The following is a 20,340-nucleotide window of genomic DNA, read 5'->3' as shown; positions in this document are numbered from 1 at the left end:
CCATGGTACATTCAGTACCCTTCTCCAGCACCACAGCTCAAAAGCATCCACTCTCCTTCTGTCCTCCCTAGTCATTGTCCAACTTTCTGATGCATAACAAGCGATTGCAAATACCATGGCCTGTATCAGGTTTAAGATTTACAGATTGGAAAAAAAAAGACTTACAGATTGAATCATGCTAGCTAAATACCACATTTTAAAAAAAAACTGTTGGACATTGTTCCTTTTGATTCCTGTGACACCCACTAGAACTGATACAGGAACATACTCATTAGGCTTTTACTCTTGGAACAGTTTCAGTTACATCTAGCGTTAATTCTGCTACTCCTGCTGCTATTCATGATTCATTTTCTGAAATTCTTGTTTGTCCTTTACTGTTCTCAGAAATAAATGATAGGAGCCCTAAGAGCTGGAGTTTGGCATCATAGGATTTAGTGTATAGGAGAATGATAGGCTTACTTGACTGTGCATTAAAATAACTTGAAACATTTAAATACATGAATGTAAAAATTATACTCCTAGGTATTCTTGATTTTGTTAAAAGTGGACCCTGACAGTATTATGTTAAAATTCTTCCCAGTTAATACAGTTTGTTACCAGATTGAGAATCTCTGGATTTGAGAGTCTACAGAGTCAGTTCTAAGCCCAATTCTGTCACTAACTCATTTATTTTGTGACTTTTGAATCACAGTTCTTATTCTGTAAAGGTAGGAAGGTATGTGAGTGAGATATCTGAATCTCTTCCAGCTTTGAAACATTGGCTTAAAAACCTGTTTTCTGCTTATAAGGACCTCTTGTGGTACAGTGATTAAAGCATTCATCTATTAACCAAACAGTTCAAGGTAGTCTGTGTCCATAAAGATTTATACAGCCTTGGAAATCCTGTGTGGGACATTTCTGCTCTTCATAGGATTACTGTGAGTTATGTTGACTTTTTGGCACTGAGTCCTCTGCTTATCTTTATTTTCCCCCAGGATCTTGAAGTTCTGATTGATATCATACCCAAAATCAGATTCTCTTCTCACTGTAGTTAGAGATGAGATTTGCTTTTTTTCTTCATCCTTAAGGTTCCAGATTACAACCTTCCTCCCAGGACAACACTTTAAAAAATCATGAAAGTTGATTTGTGATATCCTAATCCAGTGGGTCAGGTAAAATTCCAAAGCTCTTCATTTTACCAGTACTATATAGTGCTTTTCTGTCAACTTTTGCAGTCCAAAATTGACCAAAGATGCAATCACATGTTAATTACTGGTGACTTTTACTGGGATGCAAAAGTTGGGAACAATCAGGAAGAAATAGTAGTTGGAAAGTATGGTCTTAGTGACAAAAATGAGACTGGACATTGGATGACTGAATTTCATTATGTTCAATGATTTATTCATTGCAAACATAAAAGGCAACTTTACACATGGACCTCAGGTGATTGACTGGACAGGAATTGGACTACATTTGTATAAGTAATCATTGAAGAAACTCAGTATCACCAGTCAAAATCAGCAGTCAGCTGTTAACTGTGGAACAATTACTCATGTATTGAACATTTTAGTATTTTGTATGTGATGAACTATTAAGACAAAAAAAAAAAATAAAATTGCACTAGAGTGTCGAGGAGCCAAAACAAAGGAGATAGATACCAAAAGTGGGAAAAAAATTTTTTTTCAAAGGGCAGCTCAGAAAACAAAGCATTGTATTATAACAGAATGTGCAAAGAGCTGGAGTTGGAGAACAAAATGGAATTCACCTGGCATTTCTAAAGTTTAAAGACTTGAAAAATCAAATCTGGAACAAGGGGTGCATTGTGGGGAGATCTTAGGGCAAGAAAATATACAAGAATCGGAGGGGAAACCCAGTTTTTGATGTTTAAAAAGAAAATTCAAGCCTCAAATTGCAATACTATGAGAAACTATGGACAATATAGCAAAATTTTGAATGATCCAGGAAGCATCAAAAGAAGATGAAAAGAATATATAGAATCACTGTACCAAAAAAGAACTGTTTGACACTGGAAAATTTCAGGAAGTACTATATGAACAAGAGCTGATGACAGCGAAGGAAGATCAAGCTGCACCAAAGGCATTGGCAGAAAATAAGGCCTCAAGAATCTATGGGATACACGTTGTTATGTTTTAGCTAACAGATGCAGCTCAGGATGTGGATTCTAAGCCAGGGAATATACAAGACAGCTGCCTGGCCAACTGACAATAAGAGATCCATTTGTTCCCATTCCCAAGAATAGTGATCCAAAAGAGTGTGGAAATTAACAAGCAATATCATTGATATCACCTGCAATCAAAATAGTAGAAGATCATCCAATAATGACTAGAACGGTACATTGACAGAGAACTGCCAGAAATTCAAGCTGGGTTTAGAAGAGGCCGTGGCACTAGGGGTATCATTGCTGGTGTCAGATGGATCCTAGCTGAAAACAATATCAGAAGAATGTCTATTTGTGTTTTGTTGACTATGCAAAGGCGTTTGACCATGAGGATCATAACTAACTATGACTAACATTAACAAGAATGGGAAACCTAGTATACTTAATTGTGCTCATGTGAAACCTATACCTAGACCAAGAGGCTATTGTCTGCATGGAGCGAGGGAACACTGTGTGGTTTAAAATCAAGAAAGGTGTATGTCAGGGTTATATCCTTTCTCCATATGTAGTCAGTCTGTATGTGGAATAAATAATTCTATAAACTGGACTCTATGAAGAAGAGTTTGCTGTCAAGATTGGAGGAAGACTCATCAATCTGTGCTAGGCAGATAATATAACCTTGTTTGCTGAAAGTGAAAAAGACCTGAAACACAGCAGAGAATTAGAAACTATACCTTTAATATAGCTTGCCCATCAAGAATACAAATAGACAACATGATAGATGGGGAAAAGGTTGAAATTGTCAATGATTTCATCTTGCTTGGATCCACAATCAGCACCTTTGGTACCAGCAGTCAGGAGATCAGGTGACTTTTTGCATTGTGCAAATGCACTGTCAGGTGTCTCTCCAAATGGCTGAGGAGCAATGATAATAGTTTGCCGTGGTCTTTTCAATCCCTTACTGTACATCTGAGAGCTGGGAATTGAATAAGGATGACAGAAGAATTGAGCCCTTTGATTTGTGGTATTGGAGAAGAGCACAGAATATCCTATTGACTTAAAAAAACCCGAACAAATATGTCTTGGAAAAAGTGCCCCTAGAGTGCTCCCTGGAAGCAAGGATGGTGAAACTTCATCTCACTTATTTTGGGCATGTTGTTAGGAGAGGCTATTCTTTGGAAAGGGATATCGTACTTGGAAAGGTTGAGGGTCAGTGAAAGAGAAGACCCTCATGAAATGGATTTCCAGCAATGAGCTCTTGTGTGTCAGATATGAGGAGGATAGGACAGGGTTCAGATCTGTTGTTCATATGGTCACACTGAATCATAGTAGTCTTAATACTGAATCATAGTAGTCTTAATGGCATTTAACATCAGCGACGTTGTGGTTTTTTTGTGTTTGGTTTTTTTATAGTCTTATTTGACTTGTATCATTTGCTACTTATCCTGGTTTTGGTTACTAATCAGTGTCATGTTTCTGAATAGTTCTTTGGTCCTGGAACCTCATAGAATTTTTCTTTCTTATAGGAGAAATCTTTGAATTAAAGGCTGAGCTCAACAATGAAAAAAAAGAAAAAAGGAAGGAGGCTGTGAAGAAGGTGATTGCTGCTATGACTGTGGGAAAGGATGTTAGGTAAGTGGAACTGAGCCTGCCAGTGGTACTTAGATGCTTACTCCATCTTAGTTCTGTGTTCCTTTAAAACTATTATAATTTTAGACCTACACAAAAGGGCTTATCTTACTGAAAACATCCATCAGGAAACATGATTGCTTTTATGTGTACTCTCTTGAGGTAAGTGTTTTGGTTTTGTTTCTTTTTAAAGAGTAAAAGTTTGATTTTATTTCATACAGAACTAGCATAAAACTTCTGAGAGCTAGTGTAATAACAATCTCTTGGCTGAAGTAGTTTTAGAAGATACTACTAATACACTGAGAAGCAGTTCACATAGCCTCTAAGTGACTTAAGCCAGTGCCCTTGACTTGGTAAGTCTAGTTTAGATACTGAATTTGTAATGAAAATCACTGTTCATAGAATTCACTTGGTAATTTTCTGTAATTTAGCCAAGACAGAAATAAGGTTTGTCTTTATTGTCTCTGCTATCTCTAAGACCTATTTATAGAGTCCAAGGATTTGCACTCTTTTTATAATATGACCTAAGTGTTACTTGCCTTTTTTGCTGTGTTGACAGTTGCATGGATAGTGTACAAATAGTGATGGATAATAAATGAAATGGCTGGTGCCTTAGCATGAATCAAAGTTAGGTGTCCAATTAGTAATAGTTATTGTAGTCTTCACCATGAAAGAAAGGCAGTTTCATTGATTATTCTTCATGAAGCATTAAACATATTAATGTTTAATTATATTAATAATTAATTCTTGATATTTTGAGTACATTAATATTTTGTTTAAAATGTGGTAATTGCACGTAAAATTTCTTTTGTGTAGCAGAAGTATAATGGCTGATCAGAAAAATAATTTTAAGTTACAGTTTAGATTATGAGTACCATAAGTGAAAGAATAATTGACAGACTTGAATTAGTCTTTGGTCTTTGAGATCTTTTAATAAAAAAATTAACAAAGTGAACCTATCACTTCCACAGAAGGTAAATTACTAACTTTAACATGAAAATGAAAATTTTTTAAATAAAATTTAAAATTTTAATTGTAATTTTAATGAAAGTTTACAGAAAAGTTAGATTTTCATTCATTCATTGTTGCACATTTTTACCCCCCCCTTTCCTTCTGCCCCAGTTCATTTATTTGTTTGTTTTTTTAAATATTCATTCATTGTTGCACAAGAAAATTAAAATTTTGGAAAACTTGTGTCACTATCATGAGATTGACAGCTTCCTAGTATTTAGACTTTGTTTAAAAAAAATTATCATGTTAATGTGTAGATAACATGCATAGATAAAAGATCCCTTCAAAATCCATGATAAACTAATGGACTTTAATGATACCAAGTACACAACATTTCTTGATACTGGTTTCAGATTCTACTTGACAATTAACTTTAAAGAAATTACCATTTGCTATGTTGTAGTGTAGTATCAAAAAAGAATGCTCAGTTACCCATAAAAGCTGTTTAAATGCATCTCCCTTTATCAGTTTATGCACATATGTGAGGTTAAATTTTATTGAGGCTTCAGTCAAAACGAGTCCACAACAGATCGAATGTAGGAGCATATATGAGAATCTCCCTCTCTGTTTAAAGTGAACATTAAAAAGATTTGTAAAAATATAGAACAATACTATTTTTTTACTTATTTTTTTCCCTTTTTGGTAAAGCAGAGTTTTCATTTAAAGGAGCCCATGTATCCCAGTGGTTAAACTCTCAGCTGCTAACTGGAAGGCTGGCAATTTGAACCAGCTCAAAGGCTTTGCAGGAAGAATATATGAAAGTTGGCATCTTCTTTTTTTTAGCCTAGAAAACCCTTTGTTACCATTCTGCTCTGTCACATGGAGTCACTGAGTTGGAAGCAATTCTGTGACACTGAACAACGACGTTAACATGTTTAACGGATTTGTTGTTGTAATTGAGTTAATGCTATTCTGTGACTTTTAGTCTTGTTTCTGTAAATGATCAGATAGTAAATTAATTTAGGCTTAATGGGCTAAATGACAATTTTTTTTTAGTGGGATGAAAAATGAATTTTTAAGATTAAAAATTCTTTATTATGGTAAGATATATATAGCAAATTTACCTTTTTCATCATTTTTAAATGTATATTTCAATGATAATAATTATATTCACCTTCTTGAAGAATGTTTTATTTCTAGTTTTCTGGATGAAAGTATTGGATTTTGTCAAACTACCTTTTCTTTATCAATTAAAATTGATCAGCCACCATGACTATGTGGCATGACCATATGGTTCTTACTTTTGTTCTAGTAATCTGATACACTACATTGATTTTCTGATGTTAAACCACCTTTGTATTTTTGGAATAAATATTTAATAAATTAAAAACTTAATATTCTCTTGGATTCACTTTGCTGGTATTTTGTTGAGGATTTTTGCAGTTACGCTCATAGGTCTGTAAGTACTGTGTGTGTTTGTGTGTACTTGGGCTACAACTATGTGAGAATGACTTTTTTTTTAAGTGAAGGAGGTAAGATTTTGCCTAATTGAGGTTTATAGTATTCCTTATCATTAAATAAATTTTAAGTGTTTATCTGTGAAAAATGACTTTTAATTTACAGCATAAAAAATAAAAAAAGTGCTGCAGATTTGCTCAGAAGCTGCAGGTTGCCTACTTTTGGTCTGCATAGTTACTGAGTGACTCTTTTTACTATGGAACAAATTTCGATTGAGAACATTAGTACTAATGAACTGGTAAAAGTTCATATATTGTACTGAAGAACACCTGTACTTGATAAATGCTGCTGATTAATCTGTTTACTTGCAGCATCAGTATGGATGGTGAAGAGATTGAGATAGTTAACGGTTTTAGTTTACTTGGTTCCACATTCAACACTTTTGGTAACAGCAGCCGGGAAATCAGGAGACGAATTGCATTGGGAAAGTCAGCTGTGAGGGACCTCTCAAGACTACTGAAGTGCAACGACGTCAGGCTGGAGACTAAGGTGTGCCTAATCCTGGCTACAATCTTTGCAATTACGTTCTATGCATCGGAGAGTTGGACAGTGAATAGGGATGATAGAAAGAGAATTGATGCCTTTGAGTTGTGATGCTGGAGAAGAGTGTTGAATATACTATGGACTGCTAGGAGGACAAACAGGTTTGTCTTGGAGAGGGTGAAGCCAGAATGTTCCCTGGAGTCAAGGATTCTGAAGCTTCATCTGACATACTTTGGGCATGTTGCAAGGAGGGACTGGTCCTTGGAGAGGGACATCATGTTTGGGAGAGTGGAGGGATGGCACAGGAGAGGAAGACCCTCGATGAGATGGATCGATTCTGTGAGTGGAGTGGTGGGAATGAATGTGTTTGAGACAGTGAGGTTGGCACAGGATAGAACGGCGTTTAGGGTTCTTGTACGTAGGGTCGCTATGAGTCACAAATGACTCGATGGTAAATAACAACAACAACATAGTAATCTCCATTGATTTAGTGGCACGTAACAACAATCTGTTAGCTGTCGATAATTTATTAAGTACCTAGCATTATCCCACATGTTATGCTTCATAAAGCAGGGTAGTAAATGTTGTCAGCCTTCATGGAATTTATTATCTAATTGGAGAGACCCAAAACTTGAAAATAATAGAATTATGTAATTAAACACTAAAAAGTATACGTTAAGGGTTATAAGAGCTCTGAAAAAGTGTTATGTAGATAGGAATAATTCATTTACCCTTTGTGGAGTAGATGGAATTTCGCCTGTGCCTAGAATGGTAGGGTATATTGTTATTTGACTCATAGCCACCCTATGAATAACAGATCTGAACCCTGCCTTATTCTGTGCCATCCTCATCATCTCTGATATATTTGAGTCCATTGTTTACAGTTACTGTGTCAATCCACATCATTGAATATTTTCCTCTCTTAGCTGAATCTCTACCTTTTCAAGCATGATGTCCTTTTTCAAGGACTGGCCCTTCTTAGCAACATGCCCAAAGTTTGTGAGAGGGAGCTTCACCATCCTTGCCTCCTAGGAGTACCCTGGTTACATTTTCTCAAAAACAGATTTGTTTCGTTTGGGGGCAGTCCATCAGATATTCAGTACTTTTCTCCAACACTATGACTTAAAAGCATCAATTCTTCTGTCATCTTTAATCAGTGTCCAACTTTCAGATGTGCAACAAGTAACTTAAAATACCATAGCTTCAGTCAGGTACTCTTTAATCTTTAAACTGACTTCGTTTGCTTTTTAGCACTTTGAAGAGGTTCTTGATGGCACATTTCCCTAAACCTACACATCTATAGGTTTCTTGACTGGTAGTACCAAGGGTGTTTAATAATTGTGGATTCAAGTAAGGTGGAATCCTTGTTCATATATCTTGATGTTGTTGCCTGTTGGCTCATTTGTGAGGATTTTTGTTTTCTTGATGTTGAGATGTAATCTAGACTGAAGGCTATCATCTTTGATCTGTAGCAAGTGCATCATGTGCACTTCATTTTCTGCAAGCAAGTTTTTGTCAACTGCATAACACAAGGTTGTTGATGAGTCTTCTTCCGATTTTGATGCCATACTCTTCCTCATAAGGTCCAGCTTCTTAAATGATTTTCTCAGAATACAGATCAAACAGCTTTGGAGAAAGGATGCACACCTTTCTTGATTTTAAACCATGTAGTGGTCCCTTGCTTTGTTCAGATAATAGCCTCTTAGTCTAGGTTTCACATGAGCATAATTAAGTATTCTGGAACTCTTAGGTTCTCATAGTTCAGTTTCTCCTGCAAATAATCTAGTTCAGATCTGTCATTAGAAATAAAATTTGAACCACATACATATGTTAGAATTTTCTAATGTTGTCGTTGTTATGTGCTGTTGAGTAGTTTGTGACTCATAGCGACCCTATGTACAACAGCCCTAAACCATGCTCTATCCTGTGCCAATCTCATTGCCTCTGACACACCCATGCCGAATACCCCAGTCACTGAATCAATCCACCTCATAGAGGGTCTTCCCCTCCTGCGCTGTCCCTCTACTCTCCCCAGCATGATGTCCCTCTCTGAAGACCTGTCTCTCCTTAAAACATGTCCAAAGTATGTCAGACGAAGCCCCAGAATCCTTGCCTCCAAGGAGCAGCCTGGTTTAATCCTCTCTACGATGAATCTGTTTGTTTTCTTGGCAGTCCATGGTACATTCAATACTCTTGTCCAGCACCACAGCTCAAAGGTGTCAATTCTCCTTCTGTCCTCCCTAGTCATTGTCCAACTCTCTGATGCATAACAAGGGATTGCAAAAACCATGGCCTGTATCAGGCGGACCTTAGTCTCCAGAGAGACACTGTGCTCTTGAGTATTTTGGAGAGGTCCCTAACCGCAGACTTTCCCATCGCAATACGTTTTTTTTATTTCCTGGCTTCTGGTGCCAAGAGTGTTGCCCGTGGAGCCGAGCAAACTGAAGCTGTGAACAATCTCAATCACTTCGCCATCCATCCTGATGCTACTGATTGGTCCAGTGGTGAGAATTTTTGTCTTCTTGACATTGAGCCTCAGTCCATATTGAAGGCTGCAGTCCTTGACCCTCTGTAGTAAGTGCATGAGGTCCTCCTCAGTTTCAGCGAGCAAGGTTGTGTCATCTGCATAACACAGATTGTTGATAGATCGTCCACCAATCCTAATAGCCTTATTAAAAAGGTAAAAATAATTTTAATAATGATTTTATTGAATAATACATAAAAATACTTCAATATATCATCATTGAAAAATGCATTATTTACATCATTAAGAGGGGATAAATAATGTATACTGCATTAAAACACATGAGGGAGCGAACTGTTTAAAAGGGATACATGATTAGGTATTATTGTCATGACAGGAGTCCAGAATGAAGGCAGCATAGTGAAGTGGACTTGTGGGGAAAGATTGTATAACAAGGAAAGAATTTTTCTTTTATTTTTCAAAGAGAAGAGCGAACTTGGGGGGCAGGGAGGTTGGGCAGTGAGAAAAGTGCAACAATGAATGAATGGAAATCTAAAGTTTCTGTAAACTTTCATTAAAATTAATAAAATAATTAAACTTAAAAAATACATCATTTTACTGTATAATCAATATAAACAATTACTGAACTATTTGATATTGGTTTTTAGACTCTGCAAAATGCAGTGTGTGTTTGCATTTGTGTCACATTTCAGTTCAGACTAGTCATATGTACCTATTATATAGTAAGCTACAATTCATAGTGACCCTGCGAACAACAGATCAAAATCTTTCCTATCTTGCACCATCCTCCCAGTCTCCACCATGCTAAAGACTGTTGTTGTAGTAGTATGTCAGTCCATCTTGTTGAGGGTCTTCATCTCTTTTGTTGAACCTCTACCTTCCCCAGCCTCATATCAAAGACAGGCCTTTCCTAACAACATGGCCAAAAGATGTAAGAAGTAGTCTCACCATCCATCCTTATCTCAAAGAAACACAGTGGTTGCACTTAAGGCAGGCATGTTTGTTCTTTTGGCATTCCTTATTCTGTCATCTTTGTGTTCAACTTTCATATGCATAGGAAGCAATTGAAAATACCATGGTTTGTACCTTAGTCTTTAAACTTACATTGCATTTTAGTAGTTAGGAGAGGTCCTTGACAATGGATTTTCTGACTGCTGCTACCATGGGTATTGTTTGTAGATCCACGTAAAATGAAATTACTGACAACTTCAGTCTTTTCTCCATCTGTCGTGATACTGCCCATTGATCCAGAAGTGAGGATTTTATTTCCTTGATGTTGAAATGTATTGAAGACTGTAGGTTTCTGAATCCCTGAATGCTTAATTGTGCTCATGTGAAACCTTTACGTAAGCCAAGAAGCTGCTGTCTGAATGGAATAAGGGAACACTGCATGATTTAAAATCAGGAAAGGGTCAGGGTTATTTCCTTTCTCCATATTTGTTCCAGTCTTTGTGCTGAGCAAATGATTTGAGAAGCTGGGCTATATGAAGGAGAATGTGACATCAGGATTGGAGGAAGACTCATCAGCCTGCATATAGAAAATGAAGAAGACTTGAAAATGCACTCACTGAAGAAAACCAATGTAATAAATAGCTACCTAATGTTTAGTAGCACAGATATCTAGGTTTATAGATTCACACTTAACAGTTACTACCTCGTGAACTTTGACCATCTTCTTATTCTTGTACACACTGATAAAGTTAAATAATCTGCAGCTTTAACATAAACCCAAATAAAAAACTATTGCTCTCAAATCATACTGACTCACAGCACCCCTTTGTTAGGTTTCAGGGACTATAAATCTTTGTGAGAGGAGACTGACACTTTTCATCATTCTTTCAAGGAGCAGGCAGTGGATTTGAATTGCTGAGCTTTTGGTTTATGGCATAACATTTAATGCACTATGCCACCAGAGTGTCTATCTTAATAAATCTATTGATTAAGTATTTAACCTTTTTATACTGGTGTACAGTTATTTTGCACATGCATTGTTAGTCTGAAAATTGGAAAGGTTTTTTATGGAGTATGACAGAAGTCATCTTTAATTAGATGTTTTAACTGCCTATATGGTCCTTGAAACTACATTAGGTACCATACAGTGCAAGTTAGATGTATTTTGCCTTCCAGGACATTGACTCATTAGAGATGTGGTTAGATACTTTGACTTAGTATTTTATCTTCCTTTTTGTAAATAATTTGTTCCTTTACCCTGATTTTATATAAAGAAGGGCTATACTATGTATTTTGCTATTTTTTTAAACTTTTTTCCATATTAGTATTTAAGATCTTTATAAGCATTTAGTGAAAAACAATGAACTTGTAAAACATTACACAGCATAGGGGAGCCTGGAGGACATTATGTGGAGTGAAATACCCTAATCACAAAAGGAAAAATACTGCATAACATAGCTGTTATATATAGAACTGATGTGGGGTTTGGGGGGAAGAATAGGAAGAATGGATAGATAATGAACAAAGCATTTACAATTAGGCATTATATATATGACAGTAATTTTAAGTAAGGAATGTATTGCAAAGTGGATGGGGGGAAGGAAAAGGGAGGGGGAGGGGAAATGTGCAACAATGAATAATAATAATAATAAAGAAATATATTGCTCATTAAAAGGAGGGGGGAAGATCTTTTGAAGCATTTAAATTTTTAACTGTACGTTATAAGGCCCTTGTTGTTGTGTGTGTGTGTACTGTTGAGTCAGAACTGACCTATAGCTGGCCCTGCAGCAGGTTTTCAGAGACAGTTAATTTCACAGGAGGAGATTGCCCGTTCTTCTCCCATGGAGCAGCTGGTGGCTTGGAATTGAGTGCCTTTGGGATTGCAGTGCAGCTTCTTGCACTAGGCCACCAGAGCCCTTGTAGTAAGGTTAATTATTCAGTACCCGTAAAATTATAGTTAGCTTATATTTTAAAAATACAACCCACTTTTAAAGTTTAAGACTCTCAACCTTTTCCACACTTTTAAAGTAATTGGGACTTTTTTGAGAAATGACTGATTCTGGTTTGGGGCTAAGGAATAAGTAAAATGAGCTTAGATAGAAGATCCTGCTATAGCAGAAAGCAAGGTCACTAATGAAAATAAAAAGTCATGTCACAAAGAATCAGAGCCAACTGCATCTATTCCCATTGATTAGATACGAGCATTAATAAATGAAACTGCAGTGCTTTGAACTGCCAGAAGAATTATTGTTAGTTTTTTGGTTTGGGTAATAATATTGTGATATTTAAAAATTATTCCAGAGGGTATACACTAAAATAGATGATATGATTGCAAAGATTTATTTAAAAATGAATCCAGAGCTTCTAGATGAAGATGAGGTGGCAAGATGGTGGCATATAGATGAAATAAATTGACCATGTATTGTTATTTGTTACAGCAGGATAATGAGTACGTAGAGTTCATTATTCTCTCTACTTTTTTAATTATTTTGTGTGTGTGTACTGTCAAATGGAATCTGACTGGTACAGGAGGAGATTGTTCTTCTTTTTCCAGCAGAGCATCTGGTGGATTCGAGCCGCACACTTCTAGGATTGCAGTGCAGCTTCTTGCCACTAGACTGCCAGAGCTCCCTTATTCTATTTTTGATTCCTCCTCCCCACCAAATAATTTAAATACTTTCAAAAGCACTTTTAGAGATTTTCTTGTGACTATTATTATAATTCCTTTAGTAATTAATTTCAAAGTAATTATCACAAAGGGAATATTTGCTATTGCATCAAAAAATAAATCGACTTCTATAATAATAGCCAAGAGGACAACTCTATTTACTTTCCTTTTCTTTTTTTCTTCTCTTTTCTCAGCTCTCTCTTCCCAGATGTAGTGAATTGCATGCAGACTGACAACTTGGAACTAAAGAAACTAGTGTATCTGTACTTGATGAACTATGCCAAGAGCCAACCGGACATGGCCATCATGGCTGTCAACAGTTTTGTGAAGGTATGTTCCCAAGAGCAGTCTCCTCACCTCAGATAACATTTCAAAAGTGTCTCTTGGTATCAGCATTGCAATAATCAACTTCTGTTCTTAGGAAGTGGAGCCCTGGTGATGTGTAGTGGGTTGCATGTTGGGCTGCTAACTGAAAAATAATTTTTAATTCAACATGAGAGAAAGTTGAATCAGTCTACTCATTAAGATTTACCACCTCAGAAACCCAGTGGAGGATTGTCAGGAGTTGGAATTGTCCCAACTGCCCTGTTTCAGAGAAGTACTGGCAGTGGGAGACTAAGTATGTTCATGTTTTAAGCAGTCAGCCAGTGTGTCATCCAGTGAAATTCAAACCATATGGTGAGCCTTCTGTTAGCTGGACCTGGTGCACCCTTGCCAGAGGGGGAGGAGAAAGGCAGATGAAGCCTCATTATTTACTTTCGAAGACTGACAAGGTTGGGCATGTCATTGTGTCATTAGTAATCTGAGACTTTACCATTAATCCTATAAACAAATATGTCGGATTTTTTGGTAATTATCATTTTTTTAACAGAAATAATTTTTTTAATTTCTTCTAGAACTTTCTTGTAATTTCCCTTAAGATGATATTAGAGTAAGTGGAATAGTATTTGTTTGTACTACAACTCTGTTCTTTATGGAAACTTCTGGGAGTTGAACCTGTCTTCTGATAAGATTTTATTACAAATAAAAATGTATGTAGAAATTATACTTATGGATCAGAAGGAGGGAAAACTGTAGAAAAACTACGGCTTCTATTTTAATAGATTTTATAACATTTCATTAATTTTTTTTAATGTTAAGCAAATCCAAGTAGAAAAAATAGTATACTAGTAATATGCTAAATTCCCTAAATATCTGTTTTACTGTTTCAATAGTTATTAAACATGGCCTGTCTTGTTTAATTGTACTCCCTATACATACATGACTTTCACTAGATAATCAGCAAATCCCAAACATTGTATCGTTTCATCCATACATTAGTCAGAATAAGAGCTATTTTTTATTTATAACCACAATATGGGGAGCTTTGGTAGCCTAGTGGCAAGACACTGTGCTGCACTGGCGAAGGCACACTGCTAGAGGCCACCAGTTGATCCCCAGGAGGATGGGCAATCTCCTCCTGTGCAGCTACCTGCCTTTGAAAATCCACTGGAGGGTCATCTGTGGGTCGGTTCCAGCTCTACGGTATACAGAAATAATCACAATATTATTATCATATCTTACACTGTTAAAATTTGACAATAATTTCTTAGCATTATTGAATATCCAGAGATATTTTTTCCCTTTTATATTTAGTGAACATACTTGGGTTGTTCTCGTTACTGCTTTTCCATTTCATGTTTTTTCTCTTAATCAGAACTTGTTGTGTGCCTTTGAGTTAGAACCGAGCCATATCTGACCCTCTAGCAAGTTTTCGGAGGTAGTAAATCACATAGGAAATGATTGCCCGTCTTTCTGGTGCATTTGAAACATGTGCCTGTGAGATTGTAGTATAGCTTCTTACCACTAGGACACCAGAACTACTTGGAACTTCGTCTGCATGAAAAACTAGCATTTCTAAAATTCTACTAGGATGTTTTGAAAATTAACTGATAGACTTTCTTGTCTTCCTTCTTGTGAAATTCTTGTTCATCTATGTTTATACACCATACAGAATTAGGGACCTAGTTGTAAGTAGCTAGACTGCCAAACCAAGGGCATGCAGTTCGAATGTACCAGTTGCTCTGCTGTGGGAAGATGGGCAGTCTCCTCTTGTGTGATTTACTGTTCTGAAAACCCATGAGAAGGTCAGCTCCATAAACCATTTCTGACTTGACAACACCCAACAAAATACAAAACCAGACAAAATAATATTTCATCTTCCTTGTCTCATGAGTCGTGGATAGAATATGTTGTTGTTTTGTGCTGTCGAGTTGTCTGCAACTCATAGAGACCCTATGTACAACAGCCCTAAACCCTGCTCTATCCTGTGCCAATCTTATTGTCTCTGACACACCTACTCCCATTACCCCGGTCACTGAATTCAGTCCATCTCATTGAGGGTCTTCCTCTCCTGCGCTGTCCTTCCACGCTCCCAAGCATGATGTCCTTCTCCAAGGATCGGTCCTGCTATGTCAGACAGCGCTTCAGAATCCTTGCCTCCAAGGAACAGCCTGGTTTAACCGTCTCCAAGACGAACCTGTTTGTTCTCTTAGCAGACCATGGAATATTCAATACTCTTCTCCAACTCCACAGCTCAAAGGCATCAATTCTCCTTCTGTCATTCCTAGTCATTGTCCAACTCTAATGCATAGCAAGTAATTGCAAAGACCATAGCCTATCTCAGGTGCAGCTTAGTCTCCAGACTGACGTCGTTGCTCTTCAGTACTCTGGAGAGGTCTCTGACAGCAGACTTTCCCAACACAGTATATCTTTTTTTAAAAACATGTAGGACAATCTAAAGGAATGCATCTCCTCTGTGTTTTATATGTGGGAAGTATATGGTGGTAAAGAAGAGTATATTTATGCGAGTTCAGTGAGACCTCTACTGCTTAACTCAAGGAATTCATGTCAGGCTTGGGCTTGACATAAATGTGCTTAGAGTCCCCTTTCGTAGCTGTAGTCTCCAATATCCAACTGGTTTGTTGTTGTTGAGTTTGTGGATTTTCTCTCTCTACTTGTTACTTATAATCCAAGATAGTCTTTCCAGTGCTGTATTTCCTCTGTTCCTGAATATAAGCACAAGTGATGTTTATACTTAACAGAAACTTGGATTTTTATTTAAAATGTAGCTGAAAGGTATGATATAACTTCTAAATCATGAAATGCTCTTTTGTAAGTTATGTGCTGTATACCTACAGTTAATTACTATTGTTTTTTTGTAGGACTGTGAAGATCCCAATCCATTGATTCGGGCCTTGGCAGTCAGAACCATGGGTTGTATCCGAGTGGACAAAATTACGGAGTATCTCTGTGAACCTCTCCGCAAGTGCTTGAAGGATGAAGACCCTTATGTTCGGAAAACAGCAGCAGTCTGTGTAGCAAAACTCCATGACATCAATGCCCAAATGGTAGAAGATCAAGGATTCCTAGATTCTCTGCGAGACCTCATCGCAGATTCAAATCCAATGGTAAGAAATTTTGGCTTTTATAAAACAGCACTAATTAAAATGAGTCCCTTTTAAAAGCATGTTTAAAACAAATTGTCTTTGGGACACTGACCAGTAAGATAGTATTCTGTGTTTTTGAAGTGAAAACCAAGCACTAAAATAAGGTCTTAGAGTAGACCTTTGTGTCACACCTACCTTGTATTTGTTCAGAAACAAACAAGCATGTTCCTCAGGTTGGTTTAATCTCTCTCTTTCTTTTAAAGAATTTTTATTCTTCAGATAGGTATTTATACAGATAGGTATTTATAGTAGTTTCTGATAGTATGAGAATAGAAATTTAAGGTAATCTTTTAGTTGCCAATTATCATGCATTTTTGTAAAGAGAATTCAGGGAAAAAATCACTTTTAACCAGCTTGATTATATTCCGTATGTTTGACAACAAGAATATTACAGAACACCCTATAGTTTAGAAATCTTTTCTCTACCTTTTATGGACAAGTAATTACAAGTAATTAGAAGAGTTATATTCCAAGTGATGCATAGTGGACTCTACCAGTAACAAGCTCATGTAAAAGAGTACTTGGTCACCAAGGATTATTACCAAGAATATAGGATCATAGTCACTTTCTTTAGTTTAAAGTGCTGCGTTTTTGACTAATGCAGTATTTACTTGTAAGTAAATAGCATTAAAAGTTAATCAGTAGGTAACCTGAATATTTTTTGTTGGACTTTATGGACCGTTGGAATTTGCCTTCAGGTAGAAGGCAAATTACATGCTTAGATCTCTGCTTTGACATCTCTTGTCCTACTCATTGGAAAGCTTTGGCTATACATGTTTAATATTATTAACCATTAAGCTTGCTATTTAATGTCAAAGGAAAAAGTACTTTTTTTTCCTATCTATCCTCAGGAACATTTCAGCCATCTCCTAGGCAGAGAGAGAGAGAGTGTGTGTGTGAGTGTGTATACATACGAGCATTCATCTGTCCCCATATACTCTTGACAGGGTATCATACCACCAGTATTGTAAGATTCAGTCCTACTTTTTTTCTGACAAGTATGATCATGTTTATCTATTTTATAGACTGTTTAGCTGGTACCAAGTTGTGCTTCTGTCATAGCCTTTCATTCACTGTTACTTTTGATCAACTCACTTTGAAATTCTCTACCTGAAAATAAGTGAGGAGATGCAAAGTGTTTGAGTTCTAAGCCCTTTACCAGGTATCATGTATCTTTTTTTTAAATTATTTTATTTTATTTGTGTGTGTGTGTGTGTGTGTGTGTGTGTGTTTGTGTGTGTGTGTACCATCAAATCAAATCTGATTGGTACAGGAGGAGATTGTGCCTCCTTCTCCAGCAGAGCATCTGGTGGATTCAAACTGCATACCTCTAGGATTGCAGTGCAGCTTCTTGCCACTTGGCCACCAGAGCTTGCCAGGTATCATGTATCTTGTGGAAACTTACTAAATTATTCAGTAGGTGTAAGAATGGATAAATTCTTCATAGCAGACTCTGTAACATCAGATGTCACGGATAGAGATTAAGAATTTGACTGTAAATTACTTGTTTTATTTTACCTTTCTTTTTTGTACCCTAGTTACCCTAGAAACACTTAAGATCTTTAGAAACACTTAGAGAGTTTTAGAAACATCTATTTCAGAGGATAAAAAGTTTCTGAAAGAAGCTTAATTTATGCAAAACTTGGAGATGAAGGCTGATTCTCTTCTGGTTCCATAGTACTTAAATAGTATATGTATGTCATTCATTTGTACTTTTTATTAGAAGAGTTGAAAAAAATTATAAAAATATATACAGCAATAAAAAAGTCTATTCAAAATTCGGGAGTTTTGGTGGCCTAGTGATAAGGAGCATTGCTGCCGTCCCAAAGGCAAGCAGTTCATATTCGTGAGTGGACCCTCTGATAGGTTCTCAAAGTTAGTTGATCACATGAGAAGAGATTGCCCTTCCTTCTCCTGCAGAGCACTTAGTGAATTTATCCATTCTTGGAATTTTACTTATTTTAATTCACTCTTAAATCTGCCTGGTGAAGTAGAAGTTATTATATTCTACATATCAAGAAATGCACAGAGTCTAAAAGAATGGACTAAAAGTTATATATAGCCCTAGTTAAGTCCCTTCCTGAATCTTATGCTCTATTGTAAATTTTTTTTTTGTATGTGAGAGAAAGAGAGTGAGAAAGTGAGAGAGAGGAGTAGAGTGAGTGAGTCCACACGATGGCAGCACTGTACTAGCAAATGTTAGACTCTCTTGCAGAAGAAAGTAAAGATTCTAAGAGGTTCTCTCTTAACTCTTGTGACTTACTTCAGAAGGGCATTCTAGATGTAAAAACATTAGCAGAAATGACTTGGAAATCTAATGAGAGTAAAATACTGATCAAAATCCCACTACTTTTGGAGTTAAGTTGACCTCTACAATGGTTCCTAGGCATTATGCCTTGCTGTCTGTCATAAAACTTATATTAGCAAATATTTGTATTTGCTGTTGTTTTGGAAAGTGAATGCACATCTTTTTTTCTGCAGTTATTTTATCATTTATATTTTGATTCAAGATTTCTTACAGTGCAACACAATTTAAGGATAAAAGAGATTTTTTAAGTAAAAAATTCTGGCTATTAGTTCCTCGCTATAAAAATGGTGTGGTAGGGGCAGCTTCAAATCTTCATGTCTAACTTTTGGAAAAATTATCAAGATCAGCAGTTGGAGACTGTAGGCAGAGATCAGGCATACCTCCACCTTCCAAGTCTTGATCATTCTGACAGCACTCATCAGTTCTTTGTCACTTCCAGTAGGTGCCCAGAGGACCCATTCCTTCCAGAAAGCTGCCTCTGGAGGCACTCAGCTTTCTTCTTGGGGCAGGAAGCCATTCGTTCTTGCTTTTTTTTTGTGCTCAGGTCTCTGTGGTTTACCATGTACCACTTTGATCACTGTCTTTTAGGCCTTGCCATTTCTGTCTTCCGTAAGTTCCATAGCCTCCAATAGAAGTACTCCCTTCAATTTCACCTTCCCTATGAAAGTAGTTAAAAAATTTTTCTCATTTGCTAAAGATGATTCGTCAAAAGTAATGTACTCAGAGAATAGCCTCAACTTGGGCCCAGAATAGCCTTCAGCAAAGTTCCTTGTTAATCTACCAACTTTTTTTAAGCTTTTTCTAGAAAACAGTTTAATGACAAATATCTTCTCAAAGAAATATGTGTTTTGATTGCACTAGTCACCACATAGAAGCAGCAAGGTGTGTTGAGAGTAGTTCTCCACCAAGACTGTTTTGCTTCCTAGGTGATATTTAGTCATGTCTGGAAACATTTTTGGTTGTCACAGCTGTGAGAAGAGGTGTATGTGGAATCAGTAGAGCATAGGAATGATTTACCTGTGCTACAAATAACTCCCCACAGCAAAGACTTATCTAGTCCAAAATGTCAGGAGTGCCAGGGTTTATGGATTATGGAAATACTAAATTGGCTTTAGAGCCATGATTGCTGCTGTTTGAGTCTTGGCTTAGCTACTTACTAAAAATGCGATCTTGAATAAATAGCCAGTTTCATGTCTATTTTATAGGATAATATATAATCTAAAACCTTAAATAGTATTTCACAGAAACCAGTTACCATTGAGTTATTTCTGATCCATGATGATCGCATATTTATCTATGTTCCATAGGATTTTCAAAGGCTGATCTTTCAAAAGTAGCATCTCTAGACTGTTCTACTAAGGCACCTCAGGGTCTGTTTGAATCTCTAGCTTTTCATTTAGCTTGTACCACCCAGGGACTCCTAAGTAGATAGGATGGTTTATAAAATGTAGCTATATTGAAGAATAGAACTGACATTATACCTCTCCAAATTATTTACATTCTTATTTAGAAAGTGGAGTTGTGATGTGTTGTTACTCTTAAGGTGTGGATGTTGAAAACCTTATCTATTTAGATCACTCTAATTTCTAGGAGGCTTTTTTTGTTAGACTGTTTAGTGACTGTGTTGTTTTTGTTGTTGTTGTTATGTGCCGTCAAGTCGCCTGTGACTCATAGTGACCCTATGTACAACAGCCCTAAACTCCGCTCTGTCCTGTGCCAATCCCACTGTCTCTGACACTCCCATCCCAATTATCCCAGTCA

At 36.7% G+C, this 20,340-nt stretch overlaps 1 protein-coding gene across 2 annotated transcripts in view; it reads left to right on the top strand.

The window, feature by feature from the left end:
* Nucleotides 1-20,340, top strand: part of AP2B1 (adaptor-related protein complex 2, beta 1 subunit) — a 170,011-nt gene that overhangs the window by 6,444 nt on the left and 143,227 nt on the right. The window contains exons 2-4 of one of the 2 annotated variants that reach the window (XM_006890900.1): nt 3,625-3,730; nt 12,978-13,113; nt 15,987-16,232. In XM_006890900.1, the coding sequence (XP_006890962.1) occupies nt 3,625-3,730; nt 12,978-13,113; nt 15,987-16,232 (488 nt within the window). Of the gene's footprint in view, nt 1-3,624; nt 3,731-12,977; nt 13,114-15,986; nt 16,233-20,340 lie in introns of those variants that run through there. The other variant, XM_006890901.1, reaches the window with a different exon arrangement.

Source organism: Elephantulus edwardii, unplaced genomic scaffold (genome assembly GCF_000299155.1).
Source record: "Elephantulus edwardii isolate Elephantulus edwardi_28Jun2011 unplaced genomic scaffold, EleEdw1.0 scaffold00094, whole genome shotgun sequence".
In the NCBI taxonomy this organism is placed as follows: Eukaryota; Metazoa; Chordata; class Mammalia; order Macroscelidea; family Macroscelididae; genus Elephantulus; species Elephantulus edwardii.
The sequence above is the reverse complement of the archived record's forward strand: the minus strand, read 5'-3'. Positions and strand labels throughout refer to the sequence as shown.